Below are 20897 nucleotides of genomic sequence, written 5' to 3'. Positions count from 1 at the left end.
AGCTTTTGTTGCTCTTATTATTGTGTTGTTGTTTTTTTTTTTTGATCGCTGATTACAGTTATATGCACTTCAGTGTTGGCTATTTGATTTTTTTACTTTTTTCTCCAACTCGCGTAGAACGCGCTGATCGAAATATTTCCACTCTCGATACCGTACGTACGAGTGTAGCCCGTAGGATGTAATTAGCTGCAGCAGCTCTGGCGCATAACTAAAACTCGTTGATCATTCAAATCGTAACATTGCATATATTGTACATGCATTGGTTGTTTAAAATTATATTATATTATGTATGTATATTAACACATATTTAGCACTTTTCAAAAGGACGTACGTACAGCCGTGATACCGTTAACATACAAACGAATGCAATTTCCGAAATGCGATTAATTTTCGTTAACTGCGCAGTGTTATCAGCAAAAATTTTTGTTGAACTTTTCAAATGGTCTGAAGGTCAAGGTTTTTACACATTTACAGTTAGACTAGTATATGTTCGTACATACATAGATGCGCGTATAAACAATTAATTAGAATACATAAAAATATGCATTTTTAATACGTCAAAACGAAGTAGTTAATTATTGTTGTTGTGCCACCCCACCAAACACACACGCCTATCAATCGTTTGCGACAAATCTGTACTAAATAAGTAAAACGTATCACAAGAAAATTCAGCATGTCTGTGAGTTTTCACTAGCACTTCATGCATATTCACAAGCATAAGCAAATCAAAACAAAAAAATGGAAAGGCAAATGTATAAAAACAAACGAGTGATGCGCGTGGACAATTTGTTAAGTTTGCATCTGTTTAGACACGGTTATACAAATACATAAACATACATATGCATGTCGCACCTAAAAATATCTTTTATTTTTGTATCAAAGTTGATTGCAGTAAATACGCCGCACAGTGTGTGATTTTAGACAATAACATGACATAGCGAAAAAAATTAGGGGTGTTTTAAAACTTTTGAAATGTAGAATTGAAGAAAATAGACTTGCTTTATAAAATAATTAACTTGAGCTTTAAAATTATGTTAATAGGTTTTAAATTTTTTTTATATATTTTTTTTTTTGATATGAAACCAGTATGGAAAAAAAATTTTTAAAGTTCTGAACACATATATTAAGGAATCCATTTATGTGGTCACAAAAACCGAAAAACGCTTTATTATTTTTTTTTTATGCAATGCATGCTGTTTTGGGTAAAAAAATAAAAATAAAAAAATATATAAAATTTTACCTTTGAACGTCAGTTTTGAGGTAAAGGTAATTTTTCAAACGTAAAATCTAAAATTTGTTGTCTTTTTTTAGCTGAACCCAATATGCAATAACCTTTTTAATATTTTTAAACACAAATGGGACTTTTTCTCCGACTCAATGGACTCATTTCTATGGTCGCAGGAACATGGATTCCGAAAAATAAACATTTGCTTAGTAAACAAAGCAAACATTTGTATTGCTCAATTTATTTCAAACTTTTTTCCTTTTTTTTAAATACAAAAATTTACATGAGCGACAACCAAAGGCAAAGCCACCTAAACGTAAAAGAATTAACATTGCAATGCGTCAAAATGAAAATAAGAAAGCACGAATTTCGATGTGAAGCCAAACTCTCTGGGAAGACAATATCTGTAATAATTGTACCATGGGGTCAAGGTAATTATTTTAATTTCTTTAAATTTTTTCTTTAAAATATCGTTACATTAATTTCGCTACCTCTTCTCATTCTCGAGATATTTTATTTTGTAGCTTTTTTCCAAAATCGTATACTGTGCACCGTGAGTAAGTTCTGCAGCTAAAAATGATCATAGGCAACAACACAATATTGTAATGGATAATTCATAAGATGTTATGAGAGAAAGATACATACACACTTACATATGTACATACCTCAACAATTTAAAATGGGCAAATGATGATTAAAAAAAAGAATAAGTGCGCCTGGGCCGCACCCCGGAAGTGAAACTTCTCTTTATTAATTTCTTAATCGTTGCATAATATGTTTCGATCTACTGAACTTAACATAACATACGATAACATAACATAACATAACATTGGGTTAAGTGATTTTAAATCAATTATGTTCGTGATTTGATTCACCGTACACTTGAGAAATAAAATTTGGTTGCGATTTGCTTCGCTGAGCTGAGATGAGGCTAGGTTATATGTATGAGTTGAGGTAAGGTTGGATGAGTTGAAGTGAATTGATGTGAGTTGAAGTGTGCTAAGGTGAATTGAAGCGAGTTGGTGTGCGTCAAGGTGAGTTGAGGCCAGGAAGGTGAAGTGACTTCAGGTGAGTTGAGCTGAGTTGAGTTGAGTTGAGCTGAGTTGAGTTGAACTGAGATAAGGTGAGTTGAGGTACGGTGACATGAGTTGGAGTTAGTTGATATGAGTTGAGTTATAGCCCGAACACAATGAAAACGACGAGCTACAAACCACAGCTGTCTAATTATTTTAACACGTACTCTTATGTAGATAATTATTTTGGCGACGACCGGGCTACGCGACGGCTGTGGTTGTGGCCAGATTAGATCTATTTCTATTTTTCTGGCGACAGATAAGGTTCTTCCTCTTCTTTTATGTCAAACTCATACAAATTCATGATGTCGCTGCCGCGTTCAAAGAAATCATGTCGCCATCGACAAAGCGTTTAGATAATGAAGATAACAAATTGGAAGCTGTGGTCTGTAGCTCGTCGTTTTCAATGTGTTCAGAACTTAAAGCTAAACTGAAGTGAATTGAACTGAGTTGGGATGAGTTCAAGTGAGATGAGGTTTGAGTTGAAGTGGGGTGATTTAATTTAATTTGAGGTTAAGTGAGGTAAGCTACATAGCATAACCTATCTTAATCTTTAGTTTTATCTTTATCTTTGTCTCGTTATTTGTATGTCCAGTTTTTTCTCTATATCTATCTTTATCCTTTTTTACCCTAATCTTTATTCCTATATATTTATTTTTACCCTTTATGGATACATTAAATTTCCAGGTCGTTTATCATTGGGACCAACTTTTCATGTTATGTGCAAGAAATGTTCGCATCTTAAGTCTTTCGTTGACTTTATTTGCATATTTATTTTTCAGCTCCTTTTTTGATTAATTTAAATATTCAAACATTGCAAACTAATAGAACGCTATGAGAAAAATTGTGTTCTCGCTTGCATTCTTCGCGAATAGTTCGGAGAGGATTTTTTTCCCGTTTTGTTCTCTCTCAGAATGCTCCTGAGACATTAGTTCCCAAACTGTTCCAGAGAAAGTTTCTTAGACTTTTGTTCCCGTTTCGTTCTTTGGAGAGATCCACACTATTACTCCACCTCTGGCGAAGCTTTTTTATGGTAGAAATACTACACTCGGAGGTATGCCACTGTCTGCTGAGGGGGCGACTGCTACTTGAAAAAAGGCAATCCGAAAAAAATCAGAAAAGCGCAATATAAAGTATTCAAAAAAGGCAAAGTAAAATCAAGCGGAAATTTTTCATTGATTTTTATTGGTTTTACTTTTGATTTAAAAAAAAAAAAAACTTTAAATTTACTTTGCTTTGCTCTTTCTTGTCTAAATAAAAGCTATCTTTAATGTTAATAGTTTTATTTGAATTTTTGGTCATGACTTCATACCAACTAAAGCCTTTTCACTGTATGAAAACTATGTAAAGTAAATCGGTTCACCAGTTATTTCTCAATCTTCCTTACCCTGAGTTTCACATGAAAAAAAATTCACCCGAAAATTTTTCATCCGCCCATAGTAAAACCATGGAAACCAAGAGTGAAAAGTGAACCGGTTCGGGGAAAATGAAACTCAGGATAAGGCTGAATTTGAAAATCGGGAACCGGTTTTTTTTTTCAAACTGCAATTTTTCGGATAACTCGAAAACCGACTTTGGAGAAAATGCGAATAATCGAACACCCTAATTTTAATGCTCAGAATATACGATTGTTTACCACTGCAAGAGGTGTTTTTATTTGTACGTATACTACATATACACATAGCATTACGTATGTGTGTTTACATACATTTATACATATGCACCAACTGAGAGTGCGACTATTCGTGAGATGCAACATTATAGCGGAGGCTTATGAGATTATTGCAAGCGATATTTTTGTTTAAAATCAAAATAATTAGTGTGTACAAATTTGTTGAGCACAAAAGAGATTATGAAAACAGATAACAAATTAAAACAAAACCAACCACAAATAATGTTAGAGTATTATTATAACAATACTGTATAAGCAGCTCAGATACAAAAAAGAAGGCAGTTTCATTACTACTATTTTTGCGTGATTATAAAGCAGATTTTTGACATTTCTCCAGATGTAAACATTAAGCATAGCTTTGACATATTGAAATTTTTCGATAGGGAAGATTTTCTTTTAAATATTTAGGAGTAAAATTTACATACAAACAATAGTAAGTTGATGTGTTCGATAATCAAATTTGAACGTTTTTCTCAAGCGGTTAAAAGATCCTTTGAATAGTGTCGATGTGCAGTGATGAAGAAATAAAATCTAGTTTTGAAATATTTATTTAATAAAAGGCTGTTTTTCATTTTATTTTAAACAAAATAAATAAATTTTCACAACAAAACTCTTTTTTTTTTTAATAGTCCGAAGAAAGCATAGTCCGAAACCAGGATTCGGAGAAGGTTGAATGGTCTCATTCGCTATTAAAGGAGTCACAATTCAGAATTCTCCGGAAGTGAAGTATCTATAAGTAACTCTGGATACAAGACTATCGTGGAAATCTAACGAGGAACACAAAAGCTCTAAAGAATGGGCAGCATTTTGGCAATGTAAACAGGTTTTTGGTAAAACGTGGGATGTGTCACCATAGGGAATCCTCTGAATTTATACCTGAACCATAATCAATCAAGTGGGAAGTCTGCTTGCAAAACTTCAAAGAATTACTGCCGTGTGCGGTACGAAAGATTTCTCTACGACACGTGGCGTTGCTCTTGATGCACTGCTGCACTTATCGTCACTGTCATATTTAGAACCTACAGGGCCACAGCTATGATATATATGTATATATATAAATTTTAGACTGGGGACAGGTCTGGAATTTCTACTTTCACATTAGTAAATGCAAATATTTAGTTGCAATTAAATTTCGAAATTTGAGATTTTGAAATTTCTTCCTTACTAATAAATAGTGATAAATAAAGTATAACATAGAACACGAATGGTACTTACCGTTGGCTTGCAAATCCATCCCAAACATAAATTAAACATACACACATAGCCCACATCATGAAATTAAACTACAGGCGTGAGCGTTTTTCTAACAAGAACAATTAATTACTTATCCCTGAACAATAATCATGCAAAAATTTTAAACTTAAAAAAATGTATTTATTTATTTACATACTGTACATAAAACTTGCTTAAATATACATATTTGATTTTTCAGCACTTTCTGGCGATATATCGTTAGAAGTATAATCCCCCAAAAAAATATATTGCTGGGTGCGCCCCTGTATGTATGTATATGTAGTTATGTATGTATGTAAAACTTCAGGCCAGTGTTGCCGTTTTAGTCCTTTGGTGGCTAGATTTAGCTACCACATACGTTTTTTGGCCACATAAATTTAAAATTGCCCCTAGCCCTTTTTAACCCTTTGGAGAATTTATTCATACTTGGCATGAGAAATTTGTATATTTGCTTAATTTAAACTAAGAAAGACTGATACATATACATATATGTATTGTATGTTTTTTACGTTTTTATACATACAAACTGTATAAGTAAAAAATATTTTAGCGAAAATTTCTTGCACTATATGTGTCAGGATTAAATTCAAACCGATTATAGTTAATCATGATTAATTTTAATCAGATTAAACAGTTAATCTTAACCGCGATCGAAAAAAATAGTTTTAAATCATTAACCCTTAACTTAAATAAGTCGGTTTGGTGATTAATTAATTTATGTTGGAATTACCTGTGCACACAATGCCAGTCAATCGGGTATGGCTAAATTGGGTTTCCTCATCAATCTAAGCAATATGTGTGCATTTTCATTAAGATCTATACCAACAGACGTTTTACAAACTAGGTTTTAATATTCCTCTGCCCATGTGCGCTGGGTTGTAAAATTCCCTGTTTATGTATTACCAATAACAATAATTATATTTTTTTTATCATGTGCTTTTTATAAGCGTAAAACACAAAATAATTACTATAACTGATATTTGGTTTCAAATTCCGACAAACTAGACGACTTAATCAGATTTTCTTTTTAATTGTATTAACGATTAATGGTTATAATTAATTAAACGTAATCACAGCCAGCGATTAACGATTAAAAAAATTTAATTTAATTTAACTAATTTTAATCGTCAATCGCCATTGACTTTTTAATCGTTAATCAGTTTAACATTTTGCCAACACTGGCTGGTAATAAGTAAGCTTCGAGCTTCACGCTACAATCACTTGATGGAGTAAGCACGCTGGTGTCGTATATTTTCTCTTTTATACAAAAAGGTTTTTGGTTGGATAAAATATTAGCTTTTTTCCAGAGCTCATTGTTTTTCTATACCATTACTTATTGAAAATGTTTGCGAGTATACTTATATATGTATATGTAAGTAAAAAAGTTAAGCTACCATTTTTAGCCACAGCGACTTTTTTTTAGGTCTTTTTTAGCCCTTTTTTCAAAGGAATTTGGCTACCACTAAAAATGATTTGCGGCAACACTACTTCAGGCTGCAAAGTGCAATCAAAGCCGCCAGATATTGCTTTGCTAAGTTTCTTCCGGTCATTTTCTTTTCATTATTATTCGTGTGTGTGTGTACTACTGTTGTGGTTGTTGTTGACAGATATTTTATCAGCTGTAAATATAGAAAATCGCATCATAACTTCACGTGAAGCCCCAAGTACCTATTATTAGAAGACATGAGAAAAGTAATGCAATCGTTGCAAAAATTGCTTTTCTTAAAAGTGAATAAAGTATATTTTAATTTAAGAGGACAATAAATTATTTAAGTGCATATAATCGACTTCGAGCATTGCATTCTCGCTGGACCATGCGCAGTGATATTTGGGCTTTTCAATTAATTCTGAGAATTTGGTATTATCAACAACCTGTTTGATAATGAAAGTGAGCAAAACAAAAATACATGCCATATAGAGCAGGGTTTCCCGAACTTTTTTCACCGCGGCACCCTTGTTGTGCTAAACAAATTTCGCGGCACCTCTACTCTTCAAATATCGACGAAAACAAGCACAATGCAAACTTTTTTTAGTTTTGATGTGAGGACTGAAATTGTTTTGATGACTTCATTATTTTCTTAAGTTTATTGGGAGCTTTGACGATTTTACCCCGAAAAATTTGGATTTAACTTTTAAACCTGAGCTGGGACTACTGCCTTTTTTTAATCTTTTATAGTCTACTTTTTAGACCAGTCAATAGTTTTAAGCAATTTTTAATATATTCTGGTTTAAATTTTAGTCTAGCAACCGAGAATATGATGTTTTGCTATGAGTGGTTTAAAAATTAAACCAAATTGTTTTAATTCTAGTTTCTAGGTTTCATACTTAGAAAAGTTTGTGTAAAATCTAAACCGGAATAGAAAATGTTTACCTTAATATGCCTTATTTTATATGTCTCTCAGAGAGTGGGAGCAAATCTTATGAACTGACGGCATAAACACAGCGAACAGTGGTCTTGATTCAAACTCAACAAATTAAGGCACATTTATGCATGGCTGTACCAGTAGCTGAGTGTGCAAAGATGCTTGCTACCAAGGCAATCCGGGTTCAATGCCCTTCAGACAGAGCATATTAAATTTAAGATTTTTATTTTTTTATTTTTATTTGTGAAAATGTTTGAGTTTAAAATTTAAGCCGTACTGTTTAAATCCTAAACCCAACATAAGCTCTCTTTTTTTAATCTTGGAAAGTTTGTATTTGAAACTGAATTTAGTTGGGATATGTAGTTCAAAAAGTTTAAAATTAAAACCGAAATTTGTACATATTTGTCGATAGATTTAAAAATTTCGTCGTTAGTGGTGTAAGTCTCAAGTACTTCGCTCATCAAAATTTCTTCTACGATTTGCCTTGCGCCCTCACTAATACGAGGAGAATATTAAGTCCCTCTACGTCGATACTTTCGTCAAGTTGCAAACTAAAAAATTCACAAGCTTTCAAACTTTTTATAAATTCGTTCTCGACTGCCTCGAAATACATGAGAAATACACCACACAAGCGGCTTGACAAATCAAGCGAAATATCACTTTGCTGCAAGCCATTTGTGTTGTGTATGTGGTTTGACGAGCCGCTGAAGGTAATTTTAATAAAAATCAATACTTTTTTGATTTCCTTGCCGCCATGTTGGAGTTTGATCAAACCGCTTGCGTTGTGTATGGAAAGTTTAAAGAATTTGCTCGCACCACTAGTATACTCTAGCCACTAGCGGCACCCCAGGCATACGCTCGCGGCACCCACTTTGGGAAAGCCTGCTATAGAGTGTAAAATACAATACAATGGCAAAGAAGTAAACTGCAAAGATGTTTCTTTACATAAATACATATGAATGTATGTATATACATCGCTCATTTGCGTATTAGTGAGTTTGTTTACATTGCATATCGGATGCGGCAAATTTCCCTATAAATCCATTGTTCTGTGAAATATGTATATTTATTGATAACGGTTAATTCGATGAACCGTGGTTCGAAAAATATAAAAATATGAAAAACAATTATGACTTTCCGAAAGTTTTTTTATGCATTTGTGTGTCTATGTCGCTTGAAGCTCCCTTCGATCGAGTAATTTTAGCTTTGCTCTAATAAGGAAACTTTAAGGTCCAAATAAAAAATTACGCATTTGTTGTTTCACTAGTGTAGCAAAGGCGAAATTGTTATAAAACAGAAATATTGTTTGCCCGGGTTTCTTTCTGTTTTTTGCGTGCTTACGCACCTTTTCCTGATATTTGTTTTTCCCATGAGATCCAATGGTAATTGGCGTTTTATAGATTTGCGTACCGCGGTGTTTTTTGTGCATAGTGGAAATATCTCGTTGCCTGATGATGAGACCATTTATCAAACTCAGAGCTACACTATTCCTTTTTGGCTAGGGCAATAGTGTCCAAGGTAGTGAAGTAGGGGATGGTAGGGAAATTTCGTATAGCTTTGGCAAAACTGGACTATCCTATCGTCACTCTTGCCTGAGTTCGAAGAATATGGAGCAGTTGATGAGATGGCTAGGTATGAATGCCAAATGTGAGGCAGACTTATGGACTAAACGAGATGAAACGGTTAGACATAAAAAACCAGAAAATCTTCTAAAATTTAACACATCAATGATCACAGAAGGTGCTAAGTATTCCACCAATTCCAGCGTAGATGATCGTGAACGAGTTCTCTTTCTGAAGAAGCTGCCGCGTTGACTATTTTCTACGTCAATTACTTCGTATCCGGCCGAAGCGCCTTAAACACCACCGTCACGATTACTCACAAGTCTGGTAGGGTTAGCGGAACTGGTCTCTTGATTTGCGTCTTTTCTCTGCGGCAAAGCAAATTATTATTGCCTAAATTTTTGTAAACGAGTCCCGATTAGAGGAATTTGGTACTGCTTCACACTTCACTAAACAAATTTTCCCCGATGGCGACCACCTGGGGTTTGATGATCTGATTCTAAGGGACTCGAATATAGAAGACTATAATAAACAAACATTTGCATCGCCAGAAGGAATGTGATATGACGTCTCAGCGTCCTCAAGACAGAGCAGGCATACTGACTCTTTGGTTTGGCCGATTTCTTGCAAATAAAATACTATCGCCTGTATTTAAGAGACTGATATTTTTGTCATTGAAAGCGTAACTAAAGAGCCTATCTTCACTAAGCAGACCTATTGCTGTACAATAATTACCTAGTTCTGAATTAAGGCCCTCAAATAAGTTATGCGGAAGGGTGGCGGTCCCACAAAACCAGTTGAGGATATTTCTCCTGGCAGTTCGTCGTCGATTTTGTTGCTTTCAAACCCTTCCCGATCTGGCAACCAACATAAGTGTTACCGGCATAAAGTTGAAGCGTGTTGAAGCAAGCCTGGGTTTAATTAGTCTTTCACTAATTTTAGTTCATAAGTGCCAGATACCGCTATATAACTCAAGCTAGAAACGTCTGGGTACTTAAGAACGTCTCTGCGACCAAATGAAGGAAGAGCCACAGAAAGCTCGCATCTTTTCAAAGCTGATGGACTTCTCACGATTATTTGCATTACGCTTCCTTTGATAAACTTTGTCGTTAGATACCTGTAACTGGCATCTCTCAATTGTCTGATGCTGCTTGAATATGTATAGGCATATGAAAAGGAGTCTATCTCAGAAGTGGCTGCCCGTAGCTAGGACACACAAACCTATTGAAGCGCAGTATGGCAGTGTTTTATGCCACCATACTACTGATGCATATGACATTAGGTAACGTTGGGCCTCTCATAAATGAAACAATTTTGAAATACCTCTGTTTGGAAGACACTACAATGATCTGGAAACCCAAATTTGAGATAAAGAGAGGGCTGTTAAAAAAATGTATACCGACACTTCTGTCCAGCTTCAACCTATCCGTGTAGAGCTCACTGGTGTCAGTTTAGCCAAGTACCTAGTGATCCGTTTAAATAAGGTTGAAGTCAAAACTTCCAATAATACTAGACTGTTAAGCACTACGATTGTTTATAGAGCCGCAAACAATTCAGTTATCAGGGTAGTAGACATGTTTACAATGTATTGATGCAGTGTGGAGAGTATACCACCTTTATACCTGGATAGTACCACTAGCCCACACCGTTGCGACAGTTCTGTGCCAAGATTTATCCTCGTTGAAAAAAAATTGGTTTTTAAAAGTTCTTAAATATTATATTTATTCGACATGTGATTTTTTAATATCATTTGAACATTCCATTTTTACAAATTTTAAATTTAAATATTGTCATTTCACTAAACCTAAATCTCCGTTTCATCATGACTCAATTGGTGTGTCGCATCTGTATTGCGCATTGCTTCCTCATAGCGCTGTCGGTCCACTAATTCCACCGGATACCAGTCCATCGGACGACAGCAGCGCTTAAAACGCGTCTTGAATGTCCCCGTGGTTTGTAGCATTATATAGATCATATAACCCGGTACATATAGCCAGGGTAGGACTATAAATAGAAGCGCAGCGATTTGTAGAACAATTGTACCGATATCGTGATTCACCACAGCTATAAATAGTGTTCCTAACTGTAAGTAGAGATGATTAGTGGATGTTTGGTACATTTGATCAGTTTACTTAGAAACTACAAGTCTGCGCAAGTCAATGGGGTATATATATTTAGGAAGGATCCCCTCAATCAGTGATATCTATTCTAAAGTTTCTGTTGGTAGATCACTTACCAATAGCAGTATAAGACACAGAGGTGAAACAAAGCGCAGCATATAAATCTTCCATGTTGAAAATGTTTGACCTAACATAAATTCAATATCGCGTTGGAAACGCACTCGCCCATAGACCCACAGCACGACGAAGAATAGCAAAAGATTGAGACAAGTCTGTGTGACGAGCGTATCGTTGGATAGTATGATATGGAAAAAGACACCGCGCTGGAAAAATTTGTAAAGCAATAGACTAAATTCAGAAATGTTAAATACTCATTAGCGGTATGGATAACCTACATTAGTACAAGTGTAGAGCGAGCAAAAGGCTAACAGGCCTATTACAATGTAAGTTACTACAGTTTTGCGCGCACGTAATTCTTCAAATTCATCAAAGATGCTCTGCAGAGTTGATAGTAGGCTGGTCACCTGCAAGTAAAGGATGTATTAAGTATAAGTATAAGTATAAGTATAAGTATAAGTATAAGTATAAGTATAAGTATAAGTATAAGTATAAGTATAAGTATAAGTATAAGTATAAGTATAAGTATAAGTATAAGTATAAGTATAAGTATAAGTATAAGTATAAGTATAAGTATAAGTATAAGTATAAGTATAAGTATAAGTATAAGTATAAGTATAAGTATAAGTATAAGTATAAGTATAAGTATAAGTATAAGTATAAGTATAAGTATAAGTATAAGTATAAGTATAAGTATAAGTATAAGTATAAGTATAAGTATAAGTATAAGTATAAGTATAAGTATAAGTATAAGTATAAGTATAAGTATAAGTATAAGTATAAGTATAAGTATAAGTATAAGTATAAGTATAAGTATAAGTATAAGTATAAGTATAAGTATAAGTATAAGTATAAGTATAAGTATAAGTATAAGTATAAGTATAAGTATAAGTATAAGTATAAGTATAAGTATAAGTATAAGTATAAGTATAAGTATAAGTATAAGTATAAGTATAAGTATAAGTATAAGTATAAGTATAAGTATAAGTATAAGTATAAGTATAAGTATAAGTATAAGTATAAGTATAAGTATAAGTATAAGTATAAGTATAAGTATAAGTATAAGTATAAGTATAAGTATAAGTATAAGTATAAGTATAAGTATAAGTATAAGTATAAGTAGAAGTAGAAGTAGAAGTAGAAGTTCAAGCTTAAATGTCTCACCATGGTAATTAACGCCGCTAATAGCAGCATTGCATAAAATAAAATACACCATAGATTTGGCCATGTCATCTCTGCCATTACACTGCCCGTGGACAGAAATAGAGCCCATAGATGATTTAAAAACGCATAGGAATCTGGATTGTCCGCATTGTATGCATCCTTTATTTCTGAAAAGGAATAAGGAATAGAGGGTATTGAATATAAGCCCTCGATATGTATTTACATTAAGATGGCCCCAAAAAAAAGCAAAGTCGGAATTTTAATGCTCTCACCTCCTAGGACTGCTCTATACTGAAAAAAACAAATTGATTTTCAAGAATTCTATACCATTAAAACTTGTTTTTCCCCGTATAAAATACATGGAAAACTTTGAGCGGCTTGATTTTTTTTTTTTCAAAATAAAAAACAGGTGTATAATTTTTTCGGTACAGAGCAATCCTACGGATGAGAGCGTTAAAATCAACACTTTACTTTTTCACGTGCATTTTTGGAACCACCCTAATTTACATACGAGTATATTCAGCACTCACCTTCAAAGTAATTATCCGTCACATAAATAATAAAGGCAAATGATAAAAACATACATAATTGCGCTAGGCAAATAGTCCAACTATTTTCTATGATTTTCGTTTGGAATCTATTGAAACTGGCCAATGCTATTACGCTGCCCCAACCTACGCCAAATACCGATACTATATAAAGGCTTACTGTCGGAAAACCACGCAGGAACGTATACCACTCAGGTATGAAGAATTGAGAGATTGTAAGCAAAGGATCTTTTGGTATCAAAGCAAAACGTAGTACAGCGATGAAGAGCAAAACAAAAGTGGCGAATATGCAATAACGCAGCACTGTGCCTAACTGCAAAGTTGAAAGTGCATATTTAAATATTGTAAAAAACCGTTAATTTCAATTATGTATATGTATGCATGTGCTAAAAACCTTTTCTATGCTTCTCCATTTATAGAAGACGGCCACAATTATTGACCATATGAGTAGCGTACAAAGCAACACTTCCCAGGAGATGTAGAAGCCGTCATCGTTGGGTTCAAATAATTCCATATGATTAAAGCGAGATCTATGGCGAAAATTGGATATTGTGAAAGAAAGTTCCAATTACGGTGTTGAAGAGATTAATATTTACTTTAAAAATAAATTCGATGGTATTTCGTGTGTTACAAACCAGGAGCTATTAGTTAACGGTGGCGCCGTATCATTGTGTAAAATATGGCAGAGCTGTAAAAAACAAAAAAAAAGGAAATTTTAAATCAATGTTGTTAAATAGTACTCGAGAGCATTTCAGGCCGTCTTAAGACTTGCTCGAGATGACTTCGGGACAAGTTCACGATTTTACGACTGTTTTGGAATTTGTCCAGAACGTTTTCGGGAACATTTTGGCACTAGGCTGGGATCATTTGAGTACCGTTTCGGGATCTGTTCAGGACTATTTCAGGACCATTTCGGAGCTATGTATTTTAGGATCACTTCGGGACTGATTGATTACCATCACGGGATTAACTCTACACTATTTGAGACTAGTTCAGAATTAGTTTAAATCCATTTCGGGACTGCTTAAGGACTATTCCTAGCCTTTTTCGGGATAGTTCGCGACTATTTCGTTTTGGACCTGGTCAGTAGTATTTGTTGCTCAGTTCGGGCTCATTTTGGGACTAGCATGGGACCATTTCGGAACTGTTTCAAGACTTGTTCGATATGATTTCGGGACATGTTGACTACATTTTCAAGGTTACTTCAGGACAAGCTTGGGCTTAATTCGGGATCATTTTGGGATAATTCGTCCTGAACTAGTCCTGAACTATTCCCGAAGTGGTTAAGAAAAAGACGTGCTCTGGTTCCGGCAAAACGAATAAAATGGAATGAATATTTAGTTTCTAACCTAAGTTATTTTTCATGTAACTTAACCACATAATGCTTTGACAAACCGTAGATAGATCAGGTTTAATGAGTGCTTACCTGCTACTCACGTTATTTTTTTGTTGGTGATACGTAAGTGGGTTTCCATTGTAATTATTTTAAATTTTAGAACCTACCTAACCTAAAACCTTTAAAACCTAAAGTCTTTCTCATACATATGTTAATTTCTTAGCTCTACCAAATCATCGCGAAGTCCATAATGTTTATTGGAGTCCTCTTCTGCTGGAATACACCTCTCTAGTCAAGTTTAGGGATACCGGGCGCGTGTTTCTATGCCCGACTTATATGAATGCCAGGTTGCGGAGAAAACTAACGTATTGGTTTTTCAATACGGTCGTAAACCCCATTGTTACATATGTGGCACTGAGCTGGAGGCCAAAAGCTAAGCAAGTAAGCGCGGGAGCCCCCTTGAGCAAGCTCCACCGCTTGGTTTGCCTGGCCATCACAGGAGCTATGCGCCCCGGACCATTCCTCCACTGTTTATTTCGATTGAAAAGGTGGCCTGGTGGAGCGCCTTATGACTGCCCAGTATAATCACCATGAAAAGTGGGTATCTTCGGGGTCACTAGAAGGTTCTCAAGCCATTGCCGGATAATCCCGATAACAAGCTTACCGATATTATGCTACCGAAATTATCCTTTGACTAGACCTACAGGGCCAGGATTCCCACAAAGGAATAACTACGATCTACAAAGGGTCCCAAATATGATAAACCGATGGATCGAAGATGGGCGACGAGAGTACTTAGCTATGCGCACTTGGAAAAGTCTGCCAATGGGCTCATCCCAAACTATAGTCTAGGCGGAAATCTTCGCAAACGAAGGCTATGCTCGAGAATGTCTTCGTAAGAGGACAATTTGATAGTCAAGCAGCGTTAAATGCCTTAGACTCATCAGAAAAACATGAAGCATCTTGGACAGTTTAAATTCTATTGAACCGCCTGGGGCCATTTATAGAGTGTCAATGTGGTGGGTCTCTGGACATAAATGATTTGAAGATAACGAAAGGGCTGACTATCTCGCAATACGTGGAGCCCAAATGCGCTTGTATGGTCCAGAGCCTTACTGCCGCACATCTAAAGTATACACTGCAGAAAAATTTTTACGAAAAAAGGCACTTAAGAAAAACTTCGGGAAGAAAAACGCGTAACCTAGCTGACGGTGAAGAAAGACGTGTAAACATAGATTAATACCTAGCCGAGGACTATCACTTCAGCATCATTCCCCAAAAATCCTTTGGGTATCCGCGTCTTTCTTCGCCGTCAACCATGTTAAGAGCTTTTCTTCGCGGAAGTTTTTTTATGCGGCTTTTTGCACGGTCAACTTTTGAGCTCGCGCCTTTATTCATGTCTAGGGACGATATGTACTCGTATATACATATAACTCTTAATCGTTAATTTATACTCACATGTCTCACTTGATGCTCGGTAAAGTTGTATGACCAACTCTTTAAACCCTCACAGCTCCATGGTAAGGTGGGACGCAATGAATGGAAGAGGTAGAGTAACGGTATGGCGGCAAAGACGCTGTAGTATGTAAGGACGCCCAAATTCACAGCCAAGCTAATATAGCCAATTCCTGTCAAAAATAAAGAAAATAGGATTATTCAGTACATACAAATAATTAAAGTGGATTCAATGTAAAATTATGCCAAAATAGTTTTTAGAGGCATACTGTAGTAATTTACACACGCCATTAATAAAAAAAAGTAAATAAAAACATTTTTCAAGGCCTTTGTTAACATTTTCTGAAAGTATACCCATCCCATTAGTAAAGCACTCGCTGGATTTGCAAAAGTTAGCTCTCATTTTCATTTAATGGCCTACTAAAGTTTTCATGTCTCGGCCCAAGTACTTTTCAAAAAAGTCTAAAAAATTTTTAAAATATATGTAATAATAATATAAAGGTTAAGATATATATACATAGTAAAATTTCATGGGAAATATTTTCATAGAACGTTTTAACCCATTAGCTGCCGACTGAAAAGGTCGTTTTCGCTAACAAAGTACAGAGCCGCATCAAGTTCCACATTCGAGATACTGATTTAAAATTGGCCGGGATGGGCGGTATCGGGAAGGTCTGTAAAAATATGGCGGGCGGGACGGGACCAAAATCCTTTCCCGACACTCCCGATAAAACCGCAACCCCCGAAAATTCACGAAATCTTCCTTAAAAACGATGTTTGAAATATGCACTTTTAATGTTATATTGAGACGAAAAAGAAAAAAAAATTATAGGAAGATGCCAGATCTTTCATTATTAAAATTAATATGAAAGACATGAACATATTTGTGAACCTTCGATCGGTTTGTAAACCTCGCCACATACGTTGAAATCTCAACATCCGCTCGTATCAATTTGTTGTCCGTGTGTAGCCTGCTTTAGAGATAGATATCGGGACCCACGGGACCCGCGGTACAATTCTGAAAAAGCTCGGGATAGGCGGGTCCGGGACTTAAAAATCGAATTTCGGGATGGACGGGGTCGGGATTAAATATTTAGTCACGTGCCCATCTCTATTCCACATCTTGTTCACCGACAGCACTTCGGGCAAAGAAAAAGATATTTTGTTGGCAACATACAAGGTAATTGACTTGCAGTGCACGAAGATTGAGACTTTCCAAAATGCCGTATTCTAGTTAGCACCAAGTTGTGTTATGATTTCGTCGACGTACCAGTTGCTTAGTGAGGCATCTACATATGTTTCCTGTTAGGGAGCACAATCTAATGCTTATCTGGTTGGCTACTATCGCAGGGAGCATCCAAACTGACATTTTCTTGAGGCAGAACCTCCACCTGGACACGTCCGAAGGCATCTTCTAGAATACAAGGACGTGATACAAACGCACCTACAACAAGCTTTGGATGCGACGGTGAACCGACGGCATCTACAGAGAGTCCGTTTCCATCCGTAAGTGACTCTTGTCCCATGAATTACGTTGTTGAAGCCCAAGCACCAGTAGTCGTCTGAGTCCCGAATACGCGAGTGACCAAATCTACGTTACCTCTATATGTGTGTTGCGTTCAATCTGCATATATCATACATAGTCCGGATGTTGTGAGTGCCATGTATGGTAAGATTCAAGAAAGGGTGATAAACTATTTAGTTTGTTTCTGCTTGCAACAAACTCCTCTGTCTATAGTTGGATGAGGACTTAAGCGGCTCTGAAATATGAAGTTCTAATTGAAAGTCTATGAGTCTGTGCCTCTGTTCTCTATTTACTGCTTTGCTAGACTAATTTTTCTATTAGCCGCCTAAGATTGTTGTCTTGCCTCTTTCATTCTGAATTTTTGCTCAAATATGTTCTTCTCATAAGGCCTTACATATATATGTATTTATAAATAATACATACAAAAAATAATGCTGGGGAAATACTTACCTTTAAAAAGCGGCGCAATGCGAAATGCTGATATAAATCCAGTCCTCGAGAATTGGCCCAGAAATGATTGCATCACAAACAAAGGAACAATGAAGATGAATAAAAATATTATATAAGGCACAACAGACGCACCTAAAAGGGAGGTCGTTGAAAAATTTTAAATTAGTCTCTTTTCGAAACCATGAAATCAATATATAATTAATAGTTCAGGACTAGTGAATGACCGTTTCGAGGCCTGTTAAGGACTAAATATATTTCAGGAACTGTTCAGGGCATCATTTCGGGATAAAGTTTACGATTATTTGAGGACTATTTTAGGCCTAGCTTTGTGCCATTTCGAGACTTGTTAGGAATATTTTTGGACTAGTTCAGGTTCATTTTTTGTCAATTTTCGGACTAGTTCGGATTATTCCGGACTATTTCAGGCACATTTTGTAGCTATTCAGGCCGATTGCTTAGCTATTTCATGACCGTTTCGCGACTAGTTCACAACTATTTCTGGTCCAGTTCTGGAACATTTGAGTCTAGTTATGAACTATTTCCGGTTTATTTCAGGACAGTTCAGGAACATTTCGGGACTAGTTCGGGATTATCTTGGGACTATGTAGGGGAACATTTCAAGACTTGTTCAATATTATTATTTCTTAACAAGTTCAGGATAATTTCGGTGTAGTTCGAGAGATTCGAGGTTGAAATGCTCAGCCTGCAGAATTTTTATTAATTAATTTTTTTTAATAAAGTTTCTTTAATTGTTACACTTTATTTTTTTGAGAAGAAAGATACATATCTTTTCGATTTCGTAAATTTTCTAGAAACTCATTTACATATTTTTTAGTTTTTTGAAATATATTTAATTTTTGTAATTTAATTTTCTTTTAATTTTAAGAGTTTATTTTATATTATTTAGTCCTAAGGACTTTATTTCAAGTTTTTAATTTTTAATTTAATTTTCTTTTAATATTATTTTTAGTTTTTAATCTAATATTCCTTTAATTTTTTGATTTCGTGTTTTGGGAACTTATTTTTTTTAATTTTATTTACTTATTTTTTAGATTTTATTGTTAAAAATATATATATATCTATTTTTTTTTATTTACTTTATTTCAGATATATTTTTATTTTTCAAAAATTTTCTCGAGCGTGAGGTCGTTTTATATGAAAAAATGTGGAAAAACTATTTATTTTCTCTTGATTTAGTTTTCTTTTAATTTTAAGTTTTTATTGTTTTAAAAGAAAAACGTACTTGTTATATTTAATCAAATATTTAGAAAACGTATTGCCTTTGGTGTTTCGAAAAACGGTGGTGAGTTCAACGACTGTTGCCAGAATTGCCCTTGCCGAGGTCCTTTTTTACATACATAAATCTGGGTAATATGCGTATATAGCAATCGATGAGAAATTCTTGAAATTATAAAAATTTGTTGTTGTTGGATTTTAAAATGAAAACAATTCGTTTTTCGCTGAAAACTCATTATTCATTCATTATCTCATATTTGCATATATTTGCATATACGTACATATGTATTTATGTATTTACGTATGTGTGCAAGAAAAAGCTCGGTTCAAACTAATTGATAACATGTACATTAGGGTGGTCCAAAAATACATAGGAAAACCCCCCTTTTTTACCTTCCTTTTATTAGTTCGGGATGTAACTATGTAATATTGATGCGCCTAAAAGATGCAGCGATTTCTATTCTCAGGTTACATACCTGATGACAGTACGAATGGCAATTATAATAGGGAGCTTTTAGTTTTTTGAACTATAATTTGATTTTTACTGCTGCCACCTCCAGAAATGAAGAATATCAAATATAAGGAGGCATTTATCAGCTATTCAAACGATTTGAAAGTTGATTAAGCAAAGTAAAAGTACATATCGTGGCGAAGAAATATTAAGTTTTTGCTTATGAATTTGACAGTTTTGCCAGTTTTTACCCGAACAGCGTTGCCACACTTTTTGGTTCTTCTCTCTTTCTCTGAGAGCAATTTTGCTTTTGGACAGTTTTACTGGTTTTATACACAAAAGTTGAGGAACGAAACTAATATGTTAACACAGCCAACATGCATATCAATCGCTCTACTTACAACCCGCATATGAAAATATCACCCATGCTATGGAGAAAACATCTAAGCGGAAAGCTAAGCTGATGCCGGCAAATATGAAGTCGCTTGGCTTAGCCCAATAGCCGCGTGTCAAATCAGGTTTATAGGGCAGACGGCCACTATCGTATGAAGTTTCGTAAATCATTTTAAAAGCAAATAGCGATCACAGCTTTGTAGAAGTAAACATAAAATCAGACACACACACGCAACTAAAATTTTACGTGCAGCACAGTGTAAATAAATTTGCTATAATTTCATTTTTGTTTTTTTTTTTGTTTCTATGTGCGCCGGCTATATGTAATTAACTAAGGTTTTCACAAAGTCATCGCAGTGATATGTATGGCTCGCAACCAACGAAACACCTTCACATTGAATTTTTGAATACACCGATTTTTAAGCTATAATTAAAACGGCGCTCCACACACGCTGAGCAGTGATAGTCGACTGATCGAATCGCTGTTGCTTGGTTTTGTAAACTGCATACACGTATGTATGTATGTATGTAGTATACATATGTACAAACATACATACATGCATATATATGAATGTATCTGCATAAATATATGAAAATAATCAGCAATTCTAAAAAATACACAGAAATAATGGCCAGAGTACCTATAATGAGAAATACAAATTTAATTTATTTTCTTTTTTCAATGGATTCACTCCATCGAAAATGTTTACAGCTGAATGAAGGGGTGTAATAGAAAATTGCTAAACAGTTTGTTTTGGTACTCTAATTTTATAAATTATGCCGTAAACAAGATTCTATCTGTGTATGTATGTATGTATGTATTTTTGTTTATTTCAAATCTCTCTAAAATACATAGGAACGAAAAATATCTCTTATTTTGGTGTTTGCTATAATTAACGTTCGATATCAGTAATGTAAAATTTTACTCTGCTATTAACATATACACTCAAACAGCTGTAAACTTACAATAACAC

At 34.8% G+C, this 20897-nt stretch overlaps 1 protein-coding gene across 1 annotated transcript; it reads right to left on the bottom strand.

Annotated features, from left to right (window-relative positions):
- Positions 1 to 10871: 10871 nt before the first annotated feature.
- Positions 10872 to 20411, bottom strand: LOC108375571 (sodium-dependent noradrenaline transporter-like). Its single transcript, XM_017631713.1, has 10 exons — positions 19932 to 20411; positions 17844 to 17975; positions 15872 to 16041; positions 13674 to 13765; positions 13472 to 13607; positions 13060 to 13390; positions 12530 to 12696; positions 11644 to 11772; positions 11365 to 11571; positions 10872 to 11211 (listed from the first exon to the last, which is right to left on the bottom strand). Exons 1-10 carry the CDS (start codon positions 20092 to 20094, stop codon positions 10933 to 10935), a joined length of 1806 nt encoding a protein of 601 aa, XP_017487202.1. The 5' UTR covers positions 20095 to 20411; the 3' UTR covers positions 10872 to 10932.
- Positions 20412 to 20897: the final 486 nt, after the last annotated feature.

The sequence above is a fragment of the Rhagoletis zephyria genome, unplaced genomic scaffold (genome assembly GCF_001687245.7).
Source record: "Rhagoletis zephyria isolate East Lansing unplaced genomic scaffold, Rhagoletis_zephyria_1.1 Rzeph_scaffold_09135, whole genome shotgun sequence".
In the NCBI taxonomy this organism is placed as follows: Eukaryota; Metazoa; Arthropoda; class Insecta; order Diptera; family Tephritidae; genus Rhagoletis; species Rhagoletis zephyria.
Note: the sequence above shows the minus strand (reverse complement) of the source record. Positions and strands in the feature narration are given on the sequence as shown.

What these genes read in the sequence shown, in the direction of transcription:
- LOC108375571 (XM_017631713.1), bottom strand. Translation starts at nt 20,094, where the DNA reads ATGATTTACGAAACTTCATACGATAGTGGCCGTCTGCCCTATAAACCT. An exon ending in TAGCGGCGTTAATTACCATG is followed by an intron (nt 11,773 to 12,529) that starts GTGAGACATTTA and finishes CTTTACTTGCAG; the next exon opens with GTGACCAGCCTACTATCAAC. An exon ending in CGCTCTACACTTGTACTAAT is followed by an intron (nt 11,572 to 11,643) that starts GTAGGTTATCCA and finishes AAATTTTTCCAG; the next exon opens with CGCGGTGTCTTTTTCCATAT.